The sequence below is a fragment of the Natator depressus genome, chromosome 16, assembly GCF_965152275.1.
Source record: "Natator depressus isolate rNatDep1 chromosome 16, rNatDep2.hap1, whole genome shotgun sequence".
Taxonomy (NCBI): Eukaryota; Metazoa; Chordata; order Testudines; family Cheloniidae; genus Natator; species Natator depressus.
In genome coordinates, this window is record NC_134249.1 from 12,730,487 (window position 1) to 12,753,883 (window position 23,397).

Below are 23,397 nucleotides of genomic sequence, written 5' to 3' on the forward strand. Positions count from 1 at the left end.
TGATTTTTTGGAATTGGAGGAACAGAGACACAACCAGGTCTCTCATTAGTCCTAATCCACATCAGTAAATATTCACCTTCTGCAATGGATCCAGTTTGTAGAGCTTTACAAAATACTATTGCCATTGTGGAGGGGTGGAGAGAGCGAGAGAGAGCACAGAAGTGAGGAGTTTGTTTGCTTCAAAAAAGAAGGCCTATTAGACATGGTGTAGATGTATATAAAATTCCCATATAACAGTGGGCATTTCAGCACCGAATCCCAATAAGCCATAATATATTAATGTAAAGTGCCATACCAAAAAATGTAATATTAACCCCCAAATTCAACCATATGCATATGTAACTGGCTACCGTATTCCAGGAAATATTGTTGAATTTGAGGATTAATATTAAATTTTTTGGTATGACACTTTATAGCCAGATATAACTGAAAGATTCCTAATGAACTTCACATATGAAGTTGGGACTGGTTGGGAAATAAAGTCACACTTCTTCCTGTAAATGGGGTGTAGGATTTAGGATCTATTAGCAACTGCATAGGAAAATAAGACTTCTACAGTGCTCTTTATTTGTAGAACACAAAGATGTTCTCCACACAAGAGGGTTGCTATCATTCTCCCCATTTCATAGATGGGGAAACCGAGGCACAAAGGGGTGCTATAACTTGCCCACGGTCACATAGTAGGTCAGTGCGAGAGCTAGAATCTCCTGGGTCCAAGGGTAATGTCCTAGGCATTGGACCACACTACTTCAAGACAGAGAAACCCTGTAGTTTGTCTGAAGATGCAACCTTTTAGAAGCCAGTTTGATACCTAACTAACTATTGACTGATATCTAATAACCATATCACTTTCTCTGAGTTGCATCAGGAGCAGTAAAACACTTTGATAAGCAATCTGTTGTAAATATTCTTACATACAATTACTCAAGGAAACAATGCCATATCTGCAAATCTTAGTTTAGATTAAGTTAAGAAATTGCCTTTTATGGCTGCTTGGGATCTTAATGCTACTCTCACAGGCAATATGAATCAAATTGCAACAGTTTCACTGTTAATACCTTAGGGCTTAGCTGAGTGAAAGCCTCAGCTAAGTGCGTGTGTGTGTGTGTGTGCGCGCGCGCGCACATGCACACAAAAAGAAAAGTCTATTCCTAGTGTTGTTTAAGATTTGTTGTTTTGTTACCACACCAGGTGGATCCCACCAGGAGCTCAGCTCTTCTCCATCTGGTCTCAGCCTTGCTTCATTTCTGCTCAGACATATTTTTTTCACCTTAATTCCTTCTTAACTATGGTTTGCTGTGTCATCTTAGAAATCGTGACGGGACCTCCGTTTTTACTCTTGTTATAGTCTTCTTGAAATTCAGACATGGCTACCTTTGATGCTTTTAAGCAATTCAGTAAGGTTCCAGTCCAACACCCATTGAAGGTGCAGGTGTCCTTCCATTGATTTCAGTGGACATTAGATCAAGCCATAGAATCTCACTATGACCAAGATCTTGCCCTAATCTCTGTGCGGGTGCAACCCCATTGACTCCGTTGCATGTGCAGTGGTTGGCTGGCAGTGGGTATAATTACATAGTTCTCGGACTTTACAGCCTGATTCTTCAGAGAGAATCTTGCAGTTTCCAATTCCAGTATCTCTGAAAGGGCACAGCTGGTCTGGTCTCAACACCATACTTTTTTACAGCTAGAGTGATGGCCACTGTTTTGGCCAACACGCCAGGGACTGAAATAGGGATCTCCAGAACTAAAAGCATGAGTTGCTAGATCTTGAACTAAAGCACTCTAGTTTGCGCTGTAACACTTCATATCCTCTGTGGACCAGGAACAAAGGGGTACCTGTAGCACACACTCACCAGGGGTTTACACTAGCAGCAAACTGTCTTTTCATAATCTTCATATTTCGTTTTGATTAGATGGTAAATTCTTCAAGGCAGGGACTCTCGTGTATTATGTGATTGTACGGTACCAAGCACAATGGGACCCAACCTGGTTGTGACATTTAGGCACTAACTCAGTATAAATGTTTAATAACCATTATTATTATTCTCATACTCTTAGAACAAAAAACCATCATCAAACAAAATGTAAGATGATCAAAACTTAAATTACAGAATAGAGCACAGGGCTAATGTTAATAAAGACAAAGCTAGCAAATACTCTTTCATAGCTACTGAGTAGTTTTTTTTGTTCTACTTCTGCTGCAGTATTCCAGAGAGGGGGTTCACAAATCCATTAATTCTTGCGTCGCTTTTGTAAAACAAAGAACAGACAATGCTGCAACCAGGCAGACAATACATACAATTATATTGTACTTTAATGTGATTAATAGGATCTACATCTTATCCATCTTCTACAGTGGTGCTTTTAAAGCATTCAGCACATAACACAGTAGGAGGTGTAACCCCACTAGTCTCCCTTTACAGTACAGGAACATATTTTGATCAGTGAGCCTGGGCTCATATTGTCTTTTCCAAAGAGAAGATCCAGAGTAACTTTGGAGGTCTCCAAAGGTGAGGTTGCTCTTGGGGCAGTACTGCTAGCAGGAGAACAGATGCTTGGTTTCTGTAGCAAAAGAGCATTTTACTTGAACAATAAAATCGGGACAGCGCTTGGTTATGTCTCCACCAATGCAGAGTGTCGTGAGCAAACTCCAGTCATTTGACATACAGAGTCAAATGTCCCAGCTGGTATTTGCTCATATATTAGTGCATTGATCAAGCACAACTGCAGGACTAGGAAAGAAGAATTATTGCTTTGCATGAGCAGCAGTGTGGCATTTTAAAGTTTATTTTATTAAGGGAGGGGAAAGTTGGCCACGGCGATCTTCTGTTCATTTCTAAAAGTGATGCAGGATCGTCACAGCCTGCCAACTGCCAAAGGTGGGCAGAAAAGCCTAATGCAACATCATATTTGGAGGATATTGCTGTTAACAGTGCCGCTCCCCAGTATTTCCCAATAGTGTAAGCCATTGGAAGAAGCCCAAGACCTAGTGTATGATTTGAACCCATCTTAGAAACAGGTATCCAACCAAATGAGTCTAATGGAAAGGAATACTGCTGCAAGCAGACATTGTTTCTGTGAGGTGACACCCTGAACAAACACACTTAGGAACATCTAGGAATGAGATATCTAGGGCCCGCCTACCTGACATATCTAAGCGTACTAGTTTGCTGTGGTCTCGCATGTTTTTTGGGGTGTCTATCTAATAATGTGTATCTTGTTTGTAGTATGGGTGGGACAACACATGTTACAGCTAACTCATGGCCCATGAAATTGCATAACAATTCTTCTGCATAACAATAAAAGAATACAATAGAGGCCTGAGCAGCCACCTGCACTTCCATAAGAAAGGTAGGTTTGGCTATGTTTCTCTGCACTGTGATTTATTTCATTCCATGGACAAGGCCTAGGTTAATAATTAACCATTATTCCAGCCTCCTTGAGACTGCCATGCTGTCCAGCCCAACGTGATGCAGTAACAGGAATGCACACAAAATCCATCCTTGCCAGGCATGGCATCTCAGCAGCAGTGGTCAAAGAACAATGGCTCTTATTGTTCTAGCAAAGTGAAAAGAATTTCACACATTTCACATCAAACAGCTGCATGAGTTCAAACATGTCACCACTAGTCCACTGTATCGCCAAGCAAACCGTAAGGCACAAAATGGGGTGGAATTTATTAAAATGGCCACTGCAGAAGGAAAAAACCCCACCAAACAGTAGCTGTGATCCATACATGGCTTCCTAGCTTACTGTGCAGCTCCTGGGGAACTATTAATGAGAGACATACTAGTAGCCCATAACAGTTCCTTGAATCACTAAAGAGGAGCCCAACAGTGATGCCTGGCATAAAAATAGAATTTCACAAATACAACAAAAGAAATGTTTTGGTCTTAATCATGCAGCAAATACAAGGCCCTGAATAAGATGATGTCATGACTGGTTTCAGAGTAACAGCCGTGTTAGTCTGTATTCGTAAAAAGAAAAAGGAGGACTTGTGGCACCTTAGAGACTAACCAATTTATTTGAGCATGAGCTTTCGTGAGCTGAGCTGTAGCTCACGAAAGCTCATGCTCAAATAAATTGGTTAGTCTCTAAGGTGCCACAAGTCCTCCTTTTCTTTTTATGATGTCATGACTGAAACTGTAAAAGAAGGAAGGAAGGAACAAAAGAGAGATTCCTTAGAGCATTTAAGCTAAAATCTGACACCAGGACCCAAATTCTGCCCTCACTCAAACCTTGATCCTCTAATGAGCTGAGCACAGGTAGAGCCCGCAGTAACTTCAGCAATGCTCTGCACATGTGCGGGGGTCTGCTCGTGCCTGCCTCATTGCAGGGTACTGGGCATGGTGGATAAATTGTGGAAGGATTTGGTCCTGGTTCTGTGCAAAGAGCTGACTGGAACTAGTGACCTGTGGAAGACACAGTCAGTACAGGAAGTTGAGACTACAGAGGCTGAATGGGAAAGCCACAAAGAAACTGAGTGATACTACAAAGGGAACTAGTAACACACTTAAGTGCAACGTAGGAACAATGGGCCAGATTCACTGCTGACATAAGCTGCATTGACTTCAATGGAGATGCACCTATTTACTCCAGCAGCAAACAGGGCCCTACATTCTCCTATGTCACCAGAAAGTAAAGGAGCAAATGAATCATTCCCTCATCCACCACCTAAAAGTTTTGAGTTATAAACAGCTGGGGCCTGATTGTCCCATCAGTTGTGGGAAAACAACTCATGATGAAGTTAATGTGCAACTGACTGGGTAATTGGGCCTTAATATGTAATAAACCAATATTTGGAGAGAAAGGGTGGGAGTCTGAAAGCGAGGCATGTAATTGTAAAGATTAGACTTACTGTTCCTTTAGAACTGGAACAATCTGTTACAAAAAGCACCAGAAACTACTCCTGCAAAGAGCAACGCAGAATATTCTGGTTCCTGTTATGAATAAAGGATGAAACAAAGGTTGGTGCTTATATATCACTCCCTGGGGTGATTATCTCACCTTTATAGACTATGCTAAACTGTGGATACAGGATGCCCTGGGCCAAGCCCTGCCCCGTGCAAATCCAGTTGACTTCGATGTCCTGTGGCATGTATCAGACCAACAAAAGGAGGTGAGATGGGATAAAAAGCCTTTTGCCTCTAGGTCAGTGATTCACATCCAGCCCAGGATGCCAGAGATCTAAACTATTTTCCCTGCTGATAAGTTTGGTGGTTTATGTGAAATTGAGCCTCATGGGTATCAAAGCCCACTGAGCAGGTGCAGGATCAGGGCTTAAATGAGCCACCCTGGAGACTAAGGTTTATATAATTACTAAACAGGTACTGCGTGGACATGGCAAGCTTCATCCCATACCAGTGTACTGTACTAGTGATCTAGAGGGACGATCTATAGCACAGAGAGGGGAGTTCAGTCTCCATGGCTCATTTCAGTCTTCATCTCCTTTGGTCTTGCAGAGACTGCTTAACCTCCTTGGAGGTAGCTTTTTATGACTAGACTAGAGTAAGTTCAATGTAATATAAGCCACCAAACAACTTAAAGTCAACAGAGAAACAAAATTAGATGTCTGCCAACCCGGGCTGGATTTGAACCATCAACCAAGAGGAGGTGAAAGGCGCTCTATTCCAGCTCACCTTCTTTTGTGGTCTGATACATGCCACAGGCCTTTCCTGTGCCTCAGATTTCAGGCTGCCTATGCCCTTTGCCTGGTCTTGTTGCAACTTTAAATCTGAATAGGGCACTTAGCTAAATTAGATCTAAACATATCTGTGAATTTCGGGGTCAATAAGTGATTCAAGATGCCTTTCAGAACTTGTACTAAGATGACTGGCTCAGGTAAAAATGCACTGTGATTCAATGAGAACGTCATTAGGACCAAGCCAAACTAGAGGAGGGCAAGTCCAGGTTAGCTTCTGGAATTCAACTTCTGCTTGAAGTCAGATACTCTCAGTTGTATAGCACAGCTGTAATGCATTCTTTCCTGTCACTCCTGGGCTTTTTCTCACTTGGTCTACACAAGAAGCAAGGGAATGAAACGATTTTAATAAAATCCTTATTGCTTAACCAGATTCCAAGTTATGGATCCAAAGGACAGATGGGTAGTGATTCTCTTGGAAGTTATCTAAATATGGACAAATATTTTAAATACTCTATGTATTCAACCAGTAATGATTACATACTGCATTTTTTTAAGGCATACTTTTTGCAAGGTTAAAATCTCTTGTATAAAAAAAATCCTTATGGATATGTCCTTAAATTATTTAAATAGACTTTTAAAAAGATGGAAAAATCCAGTGCACTTTTCACTATTTGTGGTGTGTATGTGGTTTTAGTGGCAGTTGTTTCTTCTTCGTTTCTCAGTTTTGCTAAGTAACAAACCTAGAATGGTAAACTTCAGTTTTGTTTTTGCTGAGTTTCAGTTTCTCATGCAATGCCACTATGCTGAGAGATCTGAATTCGCAATACCTACATTATTTTAACTTTTATTGTAATGACTTCCATTGAAATTTGGTTTAAAAAAATCTGAAGTTATTTCTATTCAGACTGTTTTTGTAGCTTCTCCCTTTAAGAACAAAGTCTAAATTCTGAATCTCTATTTCATTGGCAGTACGTATTGCTGATATGGTACTGGGACTTATTTTATCTAAACTAATTTACCTCTCTCTACTTTTAAGATGACAATATTGTGATTGCATCCATGTCCACATCCTACAAATGCTTATCTTTGAGCTTAGCTTGCTTTTATATGACTACTCATGTGATTAAAGAGAAGCTTGTGAGGAAGCGTTTGCAAGATTGTGTCCCAAGTCTATTTCATTAGAAGTCCTAGAGAAACTGCTGTGTATCCCAAGAACTGAGAACTGCTGTGTTAATAATGTGCCAGTGCAATCTATGCATATGTTTCTACCTCCACCTTTCTTTAACCTTTGCTCTCTTTTGTTTTGTTTTTTGTTTTGTTTTATATTATAGCACTGTCCTGAAAAGCATCACCTTGTTCTCTTCCCACTGATGGATTTTTGGGGAAGGAAAGTTTGGTAGAGTTAATGTTGACTGGTCTTGGAGGGGATGTGCAGTTATAGGGGCAGGAGGAAGAAAGGTGTGTTTTGCATTTTAAGAATGACCAAATGTGTCATTTCTCTTTAGTGATTAAGGTCCAATCCTGCAAGCTGATCTTCACAGTTAGACCCTTGCTCCCATTACTTCAGTGGGTTGCTGCATGAGCTTTCGGGTTTTCTGGGCAAAGCAGCTTGCAAAGGGTCAGGTCCTGAATTGCTCATATGGTAGCAATTATCTGGATGTGTGTGTACACATTTAGATGTCTGTACATTGCTCTTACTCATATGCCTCATGAAAGCTTATGCTCAAATAAATTTGTTAGTCTCTAACATGCCACAAGTACTCCTTTTCTTTTTGCGGATACAGACTAACGCAGCTGCTACTCTGAAATCTGCCTTCTGTGTGAGAGAACAATGAAATGTGAGATCATCTGAATCTGTCACTGAAATAACTGAATATAATGAGCTTGTTTCCACTTTTGGTTGCTTCAAGCCTTCTCTTAAAACAAACAAAGAAATTAAATGCAAACACTTCAGAGCAAAGTTATGGATGAGACTTCACACCCCATAGAAGTCAGGTGATACAAACCATAGTTCCTAGAAGCAACTGTAACTTGGCCAAATTGCATACATATATTACAGAAGAACAGTGCTCAGCATATACAATAATAGACCATATATTTTATGTACGAGGGGGCTGAGTTATGGTGGAAACCATAATTTTGGGCCAGATTTTGAGATCTTTATTCAAACAAAACTCCCATTGCTCAAGAAAGTTCACAGAACTTTGACTTGTGCATCTATCTTATTGTTATGGCATTGCATCCAAGTACTTAAGGTGGTTTAATGTCAATATCATTTGCAGCCAGATTTTCAAGAGTGGCCTCTAATGTGTGTGCCTTCATTTTGGGTGCCCATGCCCAACTTGAGTTACCTTGGGTCTGACATTCAGAGGGATCGAGCATCCACAGCTGCCACTGACTTCCATTGCAGTTTGGGCTGCTCTTATAAATCAGGCTCAGGTGTCTCGCGTTGGAAACCCAAAACCGTTTAGTGTCTGATCTGGTGAGGTGTAGCGTGCCCTTGATTCCCATTCAGTGAAGAGCATCTTGCAGGACCTTATGGTGCAGCGGGTCATGTCTTCCTGTCTGCCTTGTGCAGTTCTAAATACTGTCAGCCCTTGATAATAAATAGGTGTTTTATATTTAGTATTTTGTGTCCAGTTCTCTCTAGCTTCCCTGCTGCATGTCTTTATCCTTCCCTCCCCAGTCCTCCTCTGTCTCTCTCCACTCTGTGTGAGTGTCACCCCAACCCCAATCCCTTTTGGGATCTCACTGTGTCCCTAAGTGATACTCTATGCCCAGCCTTCCTCAGTAGCTTCCTTTGTATGTTTCAGTGCAGTGTGGACCCTGCCCCCTGGAGGCTGGATCCTGGCTCATTAGCAGAATGTTTGCTGAAACCGGACACCTGGTGCACTTGAGCCAAGGCAGAGTCCCTGGCTGCAGCTATTTAAAAAGGACAAGAGCAGTCTTTTATAATTTCCACCTCTCTTCACATCAGAAGGCTTCTAAGCTCCATGTTCCTTCAAGGCCAGTGCCTGGTCCCAAACCATCTTCCCCACTGACCCACAGCAGCATCCATGAGCCGCCAACAGAGCAGCAGCCCTGGGAAAATCTCTCTGCAAAAATCCTGGGACAGGATTATCTGTTGAACTTGGGGGAACAGAAACTTGCCAGGAAGGTTTGGACCTGTCAGGGCCAACGACCCAAGGAGGCGCTTGGTGCTGTCTGGCCCTCAGCTCAGAAGTCATGGTGTGATTTAAAGAAAAAATCAGAATCAGAATTTTTTTTTTAAGTTGCTGGGACAAATGAATACAAATGAATTTAGGGTCTGGAAGGAGAGAGTGCACAACCTTTCACCTCACCACAAAGTAAGTGTCAAAGACAGAAAGCAAAGGGTGGAAGGGAGAAAACATTTGAAGAGGGGAGGGGATCAGGGAAAGGGGACAATAATCCAATGAGCTGGTAAACTGAGGCTTAGGGCAGAAAACAGAGCAGAAAACAGCTTATTAAAGTGTCCGACTCTGACACGTAGTTTTAAGGGTTCTAATTTCTATGCAAGCCACCTGTGTTACAGTGAATCTAACAGCCAGTCTCTCCCTCCCTTCTTCCCCCTCCCCCATGTACTCAAGTGATTATTTGCCTGCCCTGTTGAACTGACTTTTTTTTTTTTTTTTTTTTTTACTGTTACACGTGCTCGACAAAATGCATGTCTGGAACACTAACATAGGTCTATACATGGGAATTTGGGAGAGTGATTCATACTTCACTAGCAGTAATTAGAAGGGGGACCTCATACAGCTGGAGAAGGTAGCACCTTTGAGATCACTCAGTTGTCTGCTTTATATGCACAGAATCACCCAAAGTTTCCTTTCTAATTATACAAAGCTTTGGAATGATGACTTGTGACTCTTTAATTTCTAAAGAGACCCTAGGTAAGAATGACATCAATTCCTATGCTCTGTATTTTGTGCGCTTGAGTATGGGTAAAGAGGGGTGTGGGAGACAGAGAGCGTGGAGAGGAGAGAACTTCTGGCATTTCAATCACCTGTTACATCAGCTTGCCTGCTCCAAAAGCAGAAAATACAGAAAGAGGAGAGAGGGATAGCGGTCCCTTTGTGCGATGACTGAGGGCCCTAAGCAAGAATCTAAACTGCCTCTTCAAAGCATTCCACAAAAGAAAAATCTTTAAAGTACCTTTGACTTTGCCATCAGATGGGGAGAACAGTTGAGGCAATTTGTGGGTCAGTCCTACCAGAGGTTTTCTTTTCAGGTTTTCCATTCCTGGTGAAAGATGAAGGGGTCGGTTTGAATGTAACCTTTGTTAATTTCCCTCTATAGGCCAGAGAGGGGTTTGAATGGAGTTTCTCTATTTATTTTCTCCTGGGATAGACTGGAAGGGGTCGGTTGATTTTTTTTTTTTTAAGTGCTTCACTTCAGTGTTACAGAGGAGGGCAGCAGAGAGAGGCAGCAGAAACATCCTTAAATAATTTTCATTTCTCAAAATCTGCCTTTTCCCCTCTTTTCTCTAAGTCCAGAGAAGAGTTCGTGGGGGCTGGGAAGCACATCTGCATTGCAAATAAAAATAATTATGATCACCACCACGCAAACAAACAAGTAACAGCTCAGAGAGAGGGAAAAAAAAACACTTTCAACCAAGGACTTTGGAAATAAGAGATCACAGAAGTTATATTAATAGTGAGGAGGAAAATAAGAGGCAAGAAATACAGCGACCATGGGCCACATTCTTTTCTTAGCTTGTACTTTCTGTTCCTCTCTCTCCTTTTTCCCAAGGTAACTGCAGTCTGCCGAGAGGGAGTTAAATGGGATTAAAAGCTCTGTGTAAGCAAAAGGACCCAGAAGAGAAGGAGGGAAGGAGTTGGCCGTGCGGGCCAGGGGGTGTCTTTGGCACAGCTGAGCCCCTTAGAGAGACAGAGAGCTGAACTCCTGGGAAGGATGCACCCACAAACCAGCCTTTTCCCCTTTTTCTGATGGATCGCTGCAAAACTTGCCCGAAAGAGACAATGCACTAAACGTGATGGAGCCGGAATCAGAGCCGGTCTCCAGACTCAGAGCAACAGCAGCAGCCAGGGGGTGAGTAAAAACTCCTAACTCTGCCTGAGATGGGGAAAGGACAACCGGGGGGGAAACGAGGGGGGCCCCTCATACAGTGGGGGGCCTGGGGGGAGCGAGCCGAGGAAGAGAGAGGACCCCGCACGGGAAAGAGCAGCGCTCTGCTCCCGGGTGGCTTGGGATGGGGTGGGGGAGACATTCCTGCTCTAAGCAGGGGACGATGTGAAAACTGCCAGGCTGCAGAGGAGAAGGGGCTGGGGAAGCGGAGGCCACGCTACCCCAGACGGGGAGGAAAGCGGCCAGGAGGGACCGGAGCTGGGCAGCAAAGGACGAGAATGAGGGGTGGCTTCCTCCTACCCCGTTCTTTGATTGGGGGGGGGGTAGGTGGGGGAAGGGAGGGAGCTCCCGGCTTGGAACCAGGGGGTGGGGGAGGAAATGTATCCGCAACAAATGCAGAAAGTATTAATCTCCGCCGTCCCCCGCAGACACGAGTGGGAACAGCTTCCAGCTCTTGCTGGGAATGGGACCCTCAGTCCCTTCCCCCATTTAAGTGTGCGGGGCCTTATACCTACGGCTTCCTCTCTCTTCTCTGAACCCCCTCCCCCAAACCCTCAGTAAGGGGCTGCAGAAAATGGATCAGAGCTTTGCTTAGAAACTTGAGGGTGGGGAGGGTTACTTTCCCACTGAGGCTCACTAAGAAACCCCCGGTGTCTCCTTTCCACACCTTCTGGCCCAGTGAAGGGTTAACCGGAGGCTTGCGCTGTCGGATGTGATGATGATTTACAGATACTCCCTTGAAGTGCTGGGGTTCTTTTCCCCTGGCAGTTTGGAAGCGTTGTGTAGAGCTCCTTGTGTTTCCAGCCAGATTTATATGGGGTGTCTGAGAGGGGGGTGGGGAGGTGTCTTGTGCACCCCTACTCCCCCTTGGTGCCATGCCCAGCTTGCTTGGCTACATGCAGCTTGCAACTTGGATGTGACTTCTAAAGAGAGGGCTGCCTGCTTCCTTGTAGGCTGTGTATAACTGTGTGGAGAGGTGGGTGGTTTCTCCACAGGGAAGGCTGGGGCTAACTGTCCCTTGTGAACCCTTGTGTGTTGATATATATGAAGACTGAATGGGCATGTTCCCTTTTCGCCCAGGCTTTTCGGTCTTCATCCCAATCACACCTTGTGAATGCTGGGCGTACTCTTTAGAGAAACGCCTGCTTGGGTCTAACAGCCTGTGGATGGGAGGGTCTGACTCTGATCCATCTGTCAAAGGTGGAAACGCAGGAGGGGAGAGAGGGGCAGTGGAGACTGACTGGAGGGACTAGAGCAAAGGGAGAAGGCCCAGAGATGAGAGAGATGTTTGGCAGGGCAAGGTCACCTTACTGAGCACCAGCTTTTAGGCATGATAAGTTATCACACCATTACTGTTCCTGTAATGAGGACACAAAGGCTACAAATCCCAAGGAGCATCCAAATCCTGCTGAGGAAGCAGTTAGTACAGCAAGAAGCTGCAACTGAGGGAGTAGAGTACAGCATTGTAGCTCGCTGAGTATACTACTTATGCTAGTTCTTCAGATGTCTGATTCTCCCAGAATAATGGTCTCCTTTAGTTAAATACCTTACAAGGGTGTTGCTGATAAGCATGTTGCTCATTCTTTCCCTCCTCGCAGAGGTCGCTTGCAACCTTTCACGTTATCCCCGAGCTTTTTATTTTGTTCTGTTTTATGTTGATATTTGCTCCGAGAAGGCTGTGACTGTAAAATATACCATTTCAGTAGCTGGATGTACATGTTAAGGCCTCTAGTCTTAGTAAGCATCCCATTCCCCTTGAGCATGCCTGTATCCACACATGGCAGGACATTTCGCATTCAATAGTTGCTCATCCTGGAAATGGTTTAGTGCAGGGATTCCCGAACGATGGTACCTGAACCCTGGGCGGTATGTGAGCTTGATGTTCCCTCCATCCACTTCACAACAATTTTTTAAAGAAGATGGTACATCAGCCATTGGTCTAGTGCATTCACACAGCAATGCTGTTTTATAATGGAGCCATTCTGGCACATTCACACATGGTGCGATTGTACCAGTGCATTGTCATACTCCTGATTCACCCATTCCAGTGTGGCCAGAACCATTGCTGCCAGCAGTGGTTAATTTCCAAAGGTGAAACGTACAATGCAGGATGGAGTTAGACTGGATTGACTGAGCCGGGAGTTACTGCCTGTGGTAGGGTGAAATAAGTGTTGAACGCACTGGGAGAGCTAATAGCCTCATCCCCGTCTATACAACCAGGGGGACACAAGGAAATTTGACAGACGTTGCGAGCTTAGCGACCTCTCATCAATGGTTTGTTGCAGTGTCTTCTCAATGTACGCAGGGTCTTGGAGGCTAGAGAGCAAGTTTCTGCACTGTGCTGTTGATTGATTGAATACATCAGGGCCACAGAAACGTCATGGTCTTCTTCAGCCACAGCTACATCTGTTCGATTGGATCCAGGCAGCACAGGTGCCAACTAATGACGACGTAGGAGGCTAGCCTAATGTTTCTGCAGGCCTCTTCAGTGCGCCTGTTCTGTGACCCAGCACTTCTGCTTTGGCATCCTGGAAACATGCTTCCTTGTACTTGTTCACATGTGTTGGCCCTTCATGTGCCAAACAAGAATACCTCAAGACTGACGCTCAGCATTCACCTGCAATGCTGGCTACCACCAAGGCAGACTGTAATGCATCAATTTTTTTTAAGAAAACCTAGAAAGATCATTTTGGGTGCCAGCTTGTATGTAACAGGAAATTACTGCCCCTGTCACTCTGTGTAGGCAATTTCATGATAGATCATGGCACCACAGGACAAACTGAACAACATGGAGACAACCAGCTGACCCTGTGTTGTACATATGCACTGGACAGTTGGGGACAATCAGGAAAGCATAAGATCTAGCTCTGTAGATTCTTATACCATACCAAGTGGTGTGATATCCTAGGGGTAAGAAGCATTGCCTAATGGATAGGGTACAGGACTAGGGTTACAAAGATCTGGGTTGTTTCCAGCTGCCAACCATTTGCTGTGTCAGCTTGGGCAAATCCCTTAATCTACCCTCTCTTGCCTTTGTTCCCTACATGTAAAAAGTGGTTGGGAAGGAGACTTCCCTACCTCATACTGAGGTTATCATAGAATCATAGAATATCAGGGTTGGAGGGGACCTCAGGAGGTCATCTAGTCCAACCCCCTGCTCAAAGCAGGACCAATTCCCAATTTTTGCCCCAGATCCCTAAATGGCCCCCTCAAGGATTGGACTCACAACCGTGGGGTAGGAGGCCAATGCACAAACCACTGAGCTGTCCCTCCCCCTAAATCCATAATGGTTGAGAGGTGCTCAAACACTGTAACAAAGGCTGCAGAAGTACAGTATCTAACTGGAGATGCCCAGTCCAAAGGCAAAAAAAGACACTGTACACCGTTCCCCCCCGCCCCCCTCTCCCAACCAGGCTAAATGTATTGGGGTCACAAAAATAAATGACAGACTTTTATTTAGATGACAGTGAAAACAAATGGGAATTCTATGAGCCTTTGCCAAACCCCATTCACAAAATCAAAGAATGCAAAGAGGCTTGTAGGAAGAACAAAATAGATGTTTGGTGACAGAATATGCTTAGCACTTTTTTTTTTAAGGGTTCCAGTTACATAACTGAGAACACAAAATAAATGAGCTTATTGAGTGTTGTCACTTCACACAAAAGCAAGGTCAACAACCAGGCAGATAATGATACTGATCAAAGAGGAGCCCAAGGGTAAAATGCTGTTGCTGGTCCTCTAAACAGCATTTGAGTCATAACAAATTAATGTCCTGTCCTCCATTTAGTGATTGAGGAGCCAGATCTTCAGCAAAAGGGAACTCTAAAGGAAGAGAACTGAATTAAATATTACTGTATTAAGTATACTGACATGTTTGTCTAACCTATTCTTAAAACTGAGCAATGACAGGGATTCCACAACCTCCCTAGGTAACCTGTTCCAGTGTTTAACTGTCCTTAAGTTAAGGAGTACTTGTGGCACCTTAGAGACTAAAAAATTTATTTGAGCATAAGCTTTCGTGAGCTACAGCTCACTTCATAGGATGCATTTCTGTAGCTCACGAAAGCTTATGCTCAAATAAATTTGTTAGTCTCTAAGGTGCCACAAGTACTCCTTTTTTGGGGGGGGAATACGGACTAACATGGCTGCCACTCTGAAACCTGTCCTTAAGTTAGAAAGTTTTCCCTGATATTTAACCTAAATATCCCTTGCTTCAATCTTAGCTGATTACTTCTTGTCCTGCCCTCAGTGGACATGAAGAACAATTGATCACCATCCTCTTTATAACAATATTTTACATATTTGAAAACTGTTATGTCTCCCTCTTAATCTTTTCTGGACTGTACAGACCCAGTTATTTCAACCTTTCTTTATACATCATGTTTTCTAAACCTTTTATCATTTTTGTTTCTCTCTACTTGACTCTCCAATTTGTCCACATCTTTGTTAAAGTGTGGTGCTCAAAACCAGGTGCAGTGCTTCAGCAGAGGCCTCACCAATGTCAGGTAGAGTGGAACAATTACCTCCTGTGGCTTACAAACAAGACTCTTGTAATGACCCCAGAATGACATTTGCCTTTTTCTCAATAGCATAATGTTGTTGACTCATCTTCAGTTCGTGATCCACTATAACCCACAGATCTGTTTTTGAAGTACTACTCTCTAGCCAGTTATTCCCCATTTTGTATTTGTGTTTCATTTTTTTCCTTAAGCGTAGTACTTTGCACTTGTCTTTATTTAATTTCATTTTATTGAATTCAGACCAATTCTCTAATTTGTCAAGGTCACTGGAGAACTGGATTAGAATTCTCAGAGTGCTCGCAAGCCCACCCAGCTTGGTGTCATCTGCACATTTTATGAGAATACTCTCTCCACCATCATCCACAGGTTCACCTTTAGGCCTGCTTCACAGAAAGAATTGAATTGTATCTATATCTGCCCTACTTCCTGCTTCAGAATAAATTGTAGCAACAAAAAGAGACAATCCCCCTAACTCAGCAGATCCAGATAACTTGCATCCAAGAGTTTTAAAAGATTTGGCTAAAGTGCTCGCTGGACCATTAATGTTGGTTTTCAGTAATGGCACATGGAGTTCCAGAGGACTGAAAGAAAACTAATATTGTGCCAGTTTTTAAAAAGGGCATATGGGATGACCTAGGTAATTATTGGCCTGTCAGCCTGACATTGATGCTGGGCAAGATAATGGAGTGGCTGATATAGGGCTTGATTAATAAAGAATTAAAAGAGGACAGTGTAGTTCATGGAAATCAACATGGAAATAGATCAGGGATGAAAGTAAGTCTAGTGACTTACCGGTACAGGGCTGGGCTGGGGCCGGCTCTGGCCCCCGGAAGGGGCGGGGCCTTGGGCGGAAGGGGCGGGGCTGGGGGAGGTCAGAGCCAGCCCCAGCCCATCCTGTACCGGCAAGTGCCTCCTTCCTCCGGCCCGGGGTAACAGCGGCAGCTGGAGGCTCTGGCGGCGGTTTAAAGGGCCCTGGGCGGTAGCGGCGGCCGGAGTCCTGGGCCCTTTAAATCGTCCCCGGAGCCCCACTGCCGCTTCCTCAGGACTCCGGCAGCAGGGCTCCGGGGATGGGGCTCCGGCCGCCACTACCGCCCCAAGCCCTTTAAATTGTCCCCGGAGCCTGCTGGAGCCCTGGGGAAGCGGTGGCGGGGCTCTGGGGATGATTTAAAGGGCCCAGGGCTCGTCCACCGCTACTGCCCAGGGCCCTTTAAATCGCCATCCCAGCCCCGCTGCCGCTACCCCAGGCTCCAGCAGCAATTTAAAGGGCCGGGGGCTCCAGCCGCTGCTGGGAGCCACAGGCCCTTTAAATTGCGCCTGGGGAAGCCAATCCACCCCAGTACGGTGCACCGGCTCTTGCTAGTACACCGTATCGGGGCCTACCGGCTTACTGTCACCTCTGAAATAGATCCTGTTAAACTAATTTGATACTTTTAATGAGATTAAAAGGTTGATAAAAGTAATAGTGCTGATGTAACATACTTAGACTTCTCTAAGGCGGTTGACTTGGTACTGCATGACACTTTGATTAAAAAAAGGAGAATTGTGTGTGCCATTTTAATCCATTTGATATAAAATTAACAACTGACTAACCGATGTCTCCAAATGTAATTGTAAATAGGGAATCGTTGTCAAGTGGGTGTGTTTCCAGGGGGGGTCCCACTGGCCCGACGCTATGTAAGATTCTTATTAATGACCTGCAAGAAAACATAAAATCATCACCTGATAGAACTTCCAGATGACACAAAAATTGGAGAAGTAAATAATGAAGAGGCCAGGGTGCTGATTCAGAGCAATCTGGATCACTTGGTAAATGAGATGCAGACAAACCATATGTGGTTTTAATACAGCTAAATGTAAATGTATGCATCCAGGAACAAAGAACAGCGGCCATACTTACAGCATGGGGAACTCTATCCTGGGAAGCAGTGACTGTGAAAAAGATTTGGGGGCTACAGTGGATAATCAGCTGAACATGAGCTCCAAGTGTGACGCTGTGGCCAAATGAGCTAATGTCATCCTGGGATGCATAAACAGGGGAATCTCAAGTAGGAGTAGAGAGGTTTTATATCTGTATTTGGCAGTGGGGCAACTGCTGCTGGAATCCTGTGTCCAGTTCTGGTGCCCACAATTCAAGAAACGTGTTGAAAAATTTGAGAGAATTCAGAGAAGAGTCTCACGAATGACTAAAGGATTAGAAAATGTGCCTTATAGTGAGAGACTCCAGGAGCTTAATGTATTTAGCTTAACAAAGAGAAGGTGAATGGGTGACTCAGTTACAGTCTATAAGTACCTATAATTGACATGGGGAACAAATATTTAATAATAGGATCTTCAGTCTAGCAGAGAAAGGTATAGCATGATCCAATGGTTGGAAGTTGAAGCTAGACAAATTCAGACTGAAAATAAGGTGTAAATTTTTGACCATGAGGGTTATTAACAATTAGAGCAATTTACCAAAATTTGTGGTGGATTCTCCCTCACTGGCAATACATAAATCAAGATTGGATGTTTTTCTAAAACAGTGGCTCTCAACCTTTCCAGATTACTGTACCCGTTTCAGGAGTCTGATTTGTCTTGCGTACCCCCAGTTTTCACCTCACTTAACAACTACTTGCTTACAAAATCAGACGTAAGTGTCACAGCATGCTAATACTGAAAAATTGCTTCTTTTCTCATTTTTACCATATAAGTATAAAGTAAGTAAATTGTAATATAAATATTGTACTTACATTACAATGCATAGTGTATAGAGCAGTATAAACAAGTCATTATCTGCACAAAATTTTAGTTTGTAATAACTTTGCTAGTGCTTTTTATGTAGCCTGTTGTAAAACTAGGCAACTATCTAGATCAGTTGATGTACCCCTGGAAGATCTCTGCGTACCCCTGGTTGAGACCCACTGTTTTAAAAGATCTGCTCTAGGAAGTATTTGGGGAAAGTTCTATGGCCTGTCAGACTAGATGTTCGCAATGGTCCCATTCTGGTCTTGGAATCTGTGAACTGCTGTTTACTAAAGAAAATCAACTCTATTCCACTTTGATTCGTAGGATGCATCCATGGCTCAAAAATGTCAGAGAAGCAGGTGTTTGTCCTATTTTTAGGGATGTGCAAACCCCAGCTATTTGTCGGGAAGGATGGCTCAGTGGTTTAAAGTATTAGGTTTGAAATATAGTATATTGGAAAAAGTGGTTCAAATCCCATCAGAGTCAACTCAGACCTCCAGCTGTAGTCTTCTGGATATGACCTTAGAAAATGAGGTTCTGTGTATGCTCTACATGTAGAGCCCTGCAAATCTGCGGATATCATGAATTGGATGCAGATACAAATTTTGTATCCACACAGGGCTTTTGTAACCCCACATGGACACTGTAAGAGAGGGAGTCTTGGTTGAAATTTCCTCTCCATTGTCTGTCTACTGTGTAACTGCCACTTTCCAGCCCAGTGAAAGCTACTGTATAAGTATAAGGTATTTAAATTGGGCTTTAAATTAGAGTTGTCTAAAGAACCAGTGCCATACTGTCTTTCTGCATGTCCTATGCTAGGCTTTTATGAAAGAAAAGCATCTCTGTAATGCTGGGTGCTACTGAATTGTTGTTGCCAGTGTCTGAGGTCCCACCCCATGTGAATGACTCCTCTCTTTCATCCTGCTCTGTTGAGGCACTCTGATGTTGCTAGGAGCCACCTCCTCAAGGAAGCAGCAGTTTTTTGGTCCATCGTAGTTAGACAGATGTTGCCAAAGCTGTGAGCAAGTGCTCTATCGACACAGTGCTAATTGCATTTTCATCCTGAATTAAGATTAGAGTTGGCAAAAGTCAAGATAGAGATACCCTGGGAAACTTGATGACAATGCTGTGTGTGTGTGTGTGTACGTACATTCTAAACTGTCACACCCCCGACACACAATCATGGGAAAACAATGTCTCATAATCATCCCTGGGATGAAGTTGTCTGGCTATATTTCAATCTCACACTATTCTTACCCAGAAATGTTGTAAAGACAGTGTTCCAAACCATTTCACTTGGTATTCCCTGCAATGTGCTGCCAAAATTCACGTACATTTTAGCTGATGTCTTAGGGCATGTGGGTTTTTCCCCCTCTTTCAGGCTATACTTGCGATGAGTTCTCCGTTCTCATTTTAAAATCGGGTGTGATAAGTACTTAGCATTCCAGAAGCACACATTCTTAACTGTTCTTTGCTTAAAAGCTACTAAGGGCTGTTACTGGAGACAGCTTTCCTTTTTCGCTCACTCGCAGCTGATTGACTTCTTCTAGGTCAACTCCACAGTTTCCAGTCTTTAGAGGTTATTGCGAAAAAAATCGGGGCACAAAATCTGCCTTCTTGGCCCTTGTTATGACAATTGATGATGACCGGGGTCAAAAATTGATGATGTTTGACTCCCCTCTCAAAAAAGTTACTTGCCTTGGCCAAGCAGAATTTTGCTATAGCACCTGGCTGTTCTAATGATAGGCATTGTGTAAATAAATAAGGGGTCAGTGCTGCCAGACAGGATTCTGTCAAAGAACAATGTGAGGTGTCATTCATAAAGCAGCATATATATGCTTTAGGATCCCAAGAAAGGAACATGGTTTCTTTCTGATAGATGTATAAATAAAGGTGAGAAGAAGGGTCTTTTGATTTGTCAAGGACCAGAGTTCAGTGTTCTAGGTGTCACTGCATTACTCACACCTCTGGTCATTGAACTGTTGTTTCAGTTGTGGATCATCAAGTCTGACCGGGCAGCTAGAGCTTGGGTCTAAGTAGGTAAGTATTAGCAGCAGCAGTGTTGAGACAGCACCTATGAACCCCAGGTGTGGACTGGGGCCCTGCTATGCTAGGTGCTGTAGAGACACGAAATAAAAAGACCGTCCCTGAGTATAGTGGGGAAACTGATTTTTGTTCATGTTTTTATTTTGTTTCATGAGGCAGTTTAAAGTCTATACTCGTAGGCTGAGATTTTTCAGTTCCTATTAGGAACTGAGTATCCAAATGGGTTAGGAGTCTCTGAAAATCTCAGCTATGGTGCTGTGTTTAGGATTTAGGCTCTACGGCAGGACCTGTATGTGTTCATCTCTCAGAAACACCGTCAGATCTCATAGCAGGAAATGTTCATTTCATCTTTTCGAAGAGCAGTTCCCAGCAGCCAGATTCCATTTTTGTCCTTCGTGCAGAGGAAGGCACTCTTGAATGATTTATTCCAAGATAAGATGATACTTTTTAGCAGTGGCTTTGTCATCACTGAATCAGTGCATTGCTATATGTTACAAAATATAGTGAATGCAAGGTAAGAACTGATAGCCATCAAACATTCTCAGGATGTTTTTATTTTTGCCCTTGAGGCAAGTGCATTGTACATGACACATATCGGGATTATCAGCGAGGGAGATTCTATACAGACCACAGAGAGAGAGGACTGATGACTCTCTTGGCCCCAGGGGCCGATCAACTTGTTGCTTTCAGAAATTTGATCTCTAACCTTCACTAGAAGAGTGATGCCTGACTCTGAAGGCTGAAGTCCGTGGGTTTGATCCTAAGTCCATTCTGCAAATCAGTAGCCCCACTGAATTCAGTGGGGCTAGCGTTGAATGAAAGTCACCCCTATCCTATGGAGAGACTGGAAGGGCACCCTCTCGGTCTTGAACCAGGGCTTATGTGGAGGATAGGTCTTATGGCAGGTTTCACCTGGTGTCTCCGAGGGTTTGCAGGAACTAATTGAGCTTGCTGGGGATATTTGTTCTTGCTGTGATGCATACATGCACACACCCATAGAGGGGTACTATTGTGGGTGACTCTGAAAATCCCTAGCGATGGGGTGGAGCAGAGATAAAGGAATAGATAGATCTGCTAGCTCTATATAAGGAGAAAACTCTCCCTTGCTTACTGCTACTCAAATCGCTTATGCAACCCTGTCACCATAGGGTTGTAACGGAAAAAGACCTCATGTTATAAAAAACCTGCAATAATTAACAGCCCCATCAGACACAGGTCTGCCATTTGGAAGCAGCATTCGCTTTTTCCATTAAGCTGGTATATTTTGCCAAAGTGTTTTTCTTCAGCATTCTGGCACTTGTCCTCATTCCAATCTTGTACTGTATTGGCTGTCTGAGGAGAGCAGCAGTGTGTCCAGTGCCAGCTGGAGGCTATGCTGTGAATCCATCTCTTTTACTGCCCAGTCAATGTCTGTGCAACAGAATCGTGTGCTAGATTTTCCCTGAACCTTGTTCCCCTTGCTTGTTGGTCAACAGAAAATCTAGAGGCAAATTGTGGGGATTTTCCCTTCCTCATTGCCATTTTTATTAAAAATAATGGGCTTTACCTTGGTACATTGTGGGGGGGACTGAATTGGTGACTGATTCACAGGGTTGTTTGATACTATAAAAACATCCATGCTGTATATAGATACAGAGCCCTTGTTCTCACTCGGAAAAAGGTGCTCTTTATTCATGTGAGCTAGCACATGGAATCAAAGAAAAGGTAAAATCTGCGTGAAGACCAAGGCATTTTGCAGTCTTAATGCTAATTAGCAGGTTGTAGTAAACCCTGGGCTCTTTAACTCAACCTTCTAGTGTGTGAAAGCTACAAACTGCCTTGTCTTCCCTAGGATTTTACCTCATTTTAATTACCATGAGTTAGCTAACGCAATGTGGTTTTTTCCTATTGAGGAAACCCCCCTTTTTAAGCTCTGCTATTGCATATAGCAATAGCTGTGACTCTGCAGCTCACGCTCAAGACACAGAAACTAAGCCACATCTGAGTTCTAATTAACGGTGGTTTTTGTCGGTTTGATGGGTCACAGAAATGAGGGTCGGGGATCCGAGCTGGGTTCTGGTCCTTTTACATCATGCCTGTGGCATAAAGGGATCCAGGAAGCAGCCAGGAATTCCGCCGGGGCAGGGAGGGTTCCATGGGTCGTATGTGGCCAGTGTAATGGTGGAGCAAGAAGGGATGGCTAGGATGCATTATTTAGCTATTCTGAGTTGCTGGGTGGTCCGCTGGGGACCTTTATAATGTGGAAATAAGTTAGAGCAGCCCTCAGGTCCCTCCTGCACCTGAAAGGTGAACCCTGGAATCAGGAGCAAGGAGACTGCAAAATAACAATTTGGTCCATCTAATTAATTTCCCTGATTTGGGATTGTTCTAGTGCTTTTTCTAGTCAAGTGTCAGAACATAGCAAGCAGTGGGGTTCATGCATGGATTTCTCTACTAAAGTTAATAGGCCAGATCCTCGGCCTATAAATCAGTGTAGCTTCACTGAAGTCAATGGAGCTGCAGTGTTCTACAGCAGCTGATGGAAAGACCCAAACTAATAAAAAACCTCTACAAAGTTTTTCATGTGCAAGAGCTGAAACGAGAAAGGCTGGGAAACAGTACACTAAAATATTGAAATAAATATACAATTATTTTCATTCAGGGTCTATTTCATGTCTTTGTCCCACTCCCACCCCAGATATACTATTGGTCTAACTGAAATGAAGTAGTACTAACAACTTATGAATGATCCATGTTTTTTCTTTCTCTGGTGGAGGATTTTATATAGTTTACATTTTTGTCTCTGTTCCTTCAGCTGCCTAATGGCCTTGAAACTTCAACCTAGCTATTAAATCTCCTCTAGAAGACAAGAGAATTTAATCTTATAACTTTCCACAGATAGTTCTGACTGAATTTAACCAAGGAGTTTCTTATGCTTTTGCATTATTTTGATACCAGTCAAGCAATTTGTGGGTTGATGGGTGGTTTCTGCAACCTTTCTGGTATAGCTTTTCCTCCCTGCTACTGCTTTCACTGGTACCCAGAAGCTTACAGTGTAGCTAGCAGAAAGCTTTTCCAAATGCAGCTTCACAGGTGTGAAACACAACCTTCCAGAGGGGTGCCTCCACATAGCTTGGAATGCTGCAACTCCTGTGGGCGTTTTTCTTATCCCCTACCACCGGCAGGCAGAATTTCTCTACACATTGAACTAATGAGAAATGCATTAATGGTAGTGCTCTAACTGTGCTGGGTACCAAAGGGTTAACCGCCTATCCCTTCTCTTTGTATCCTTTCTTTAGAAGAAAATAAATTAAACCACATAGGGCTTTTCCCAAAATTTGTTCTTAATGAATGTGAGAGCAGCAGGATTCAAAC

At 43.5% G+C, this 23,397-nt stretch overlaps 1 protein-coding gene across 1 annotated transcript in view; it reads left to right on the forward strand.

Moving 5' to 3' along the window:
- Positions 1–23,397, forward strand: part of COL27A1 (collagen type XXVII alpha 1 chain) — a 297,315-nt gene that overhangs the window by 49,838 nt on the left and 224,080 nt on the right. Inside the window, exon 3 of the mRNA XM_074973737.1 lies at positions 10,418–10,717. Within this exon, the coding sequence (XP_074829838.1) occupies positions 10,662–10,717 (56 nt within the window). The 5' untranslated portion in view covers positions 10,418–10,661. The remainder of the gene's footprint in view (positions 1–10,417; positions 10,718–23,397) is intronic.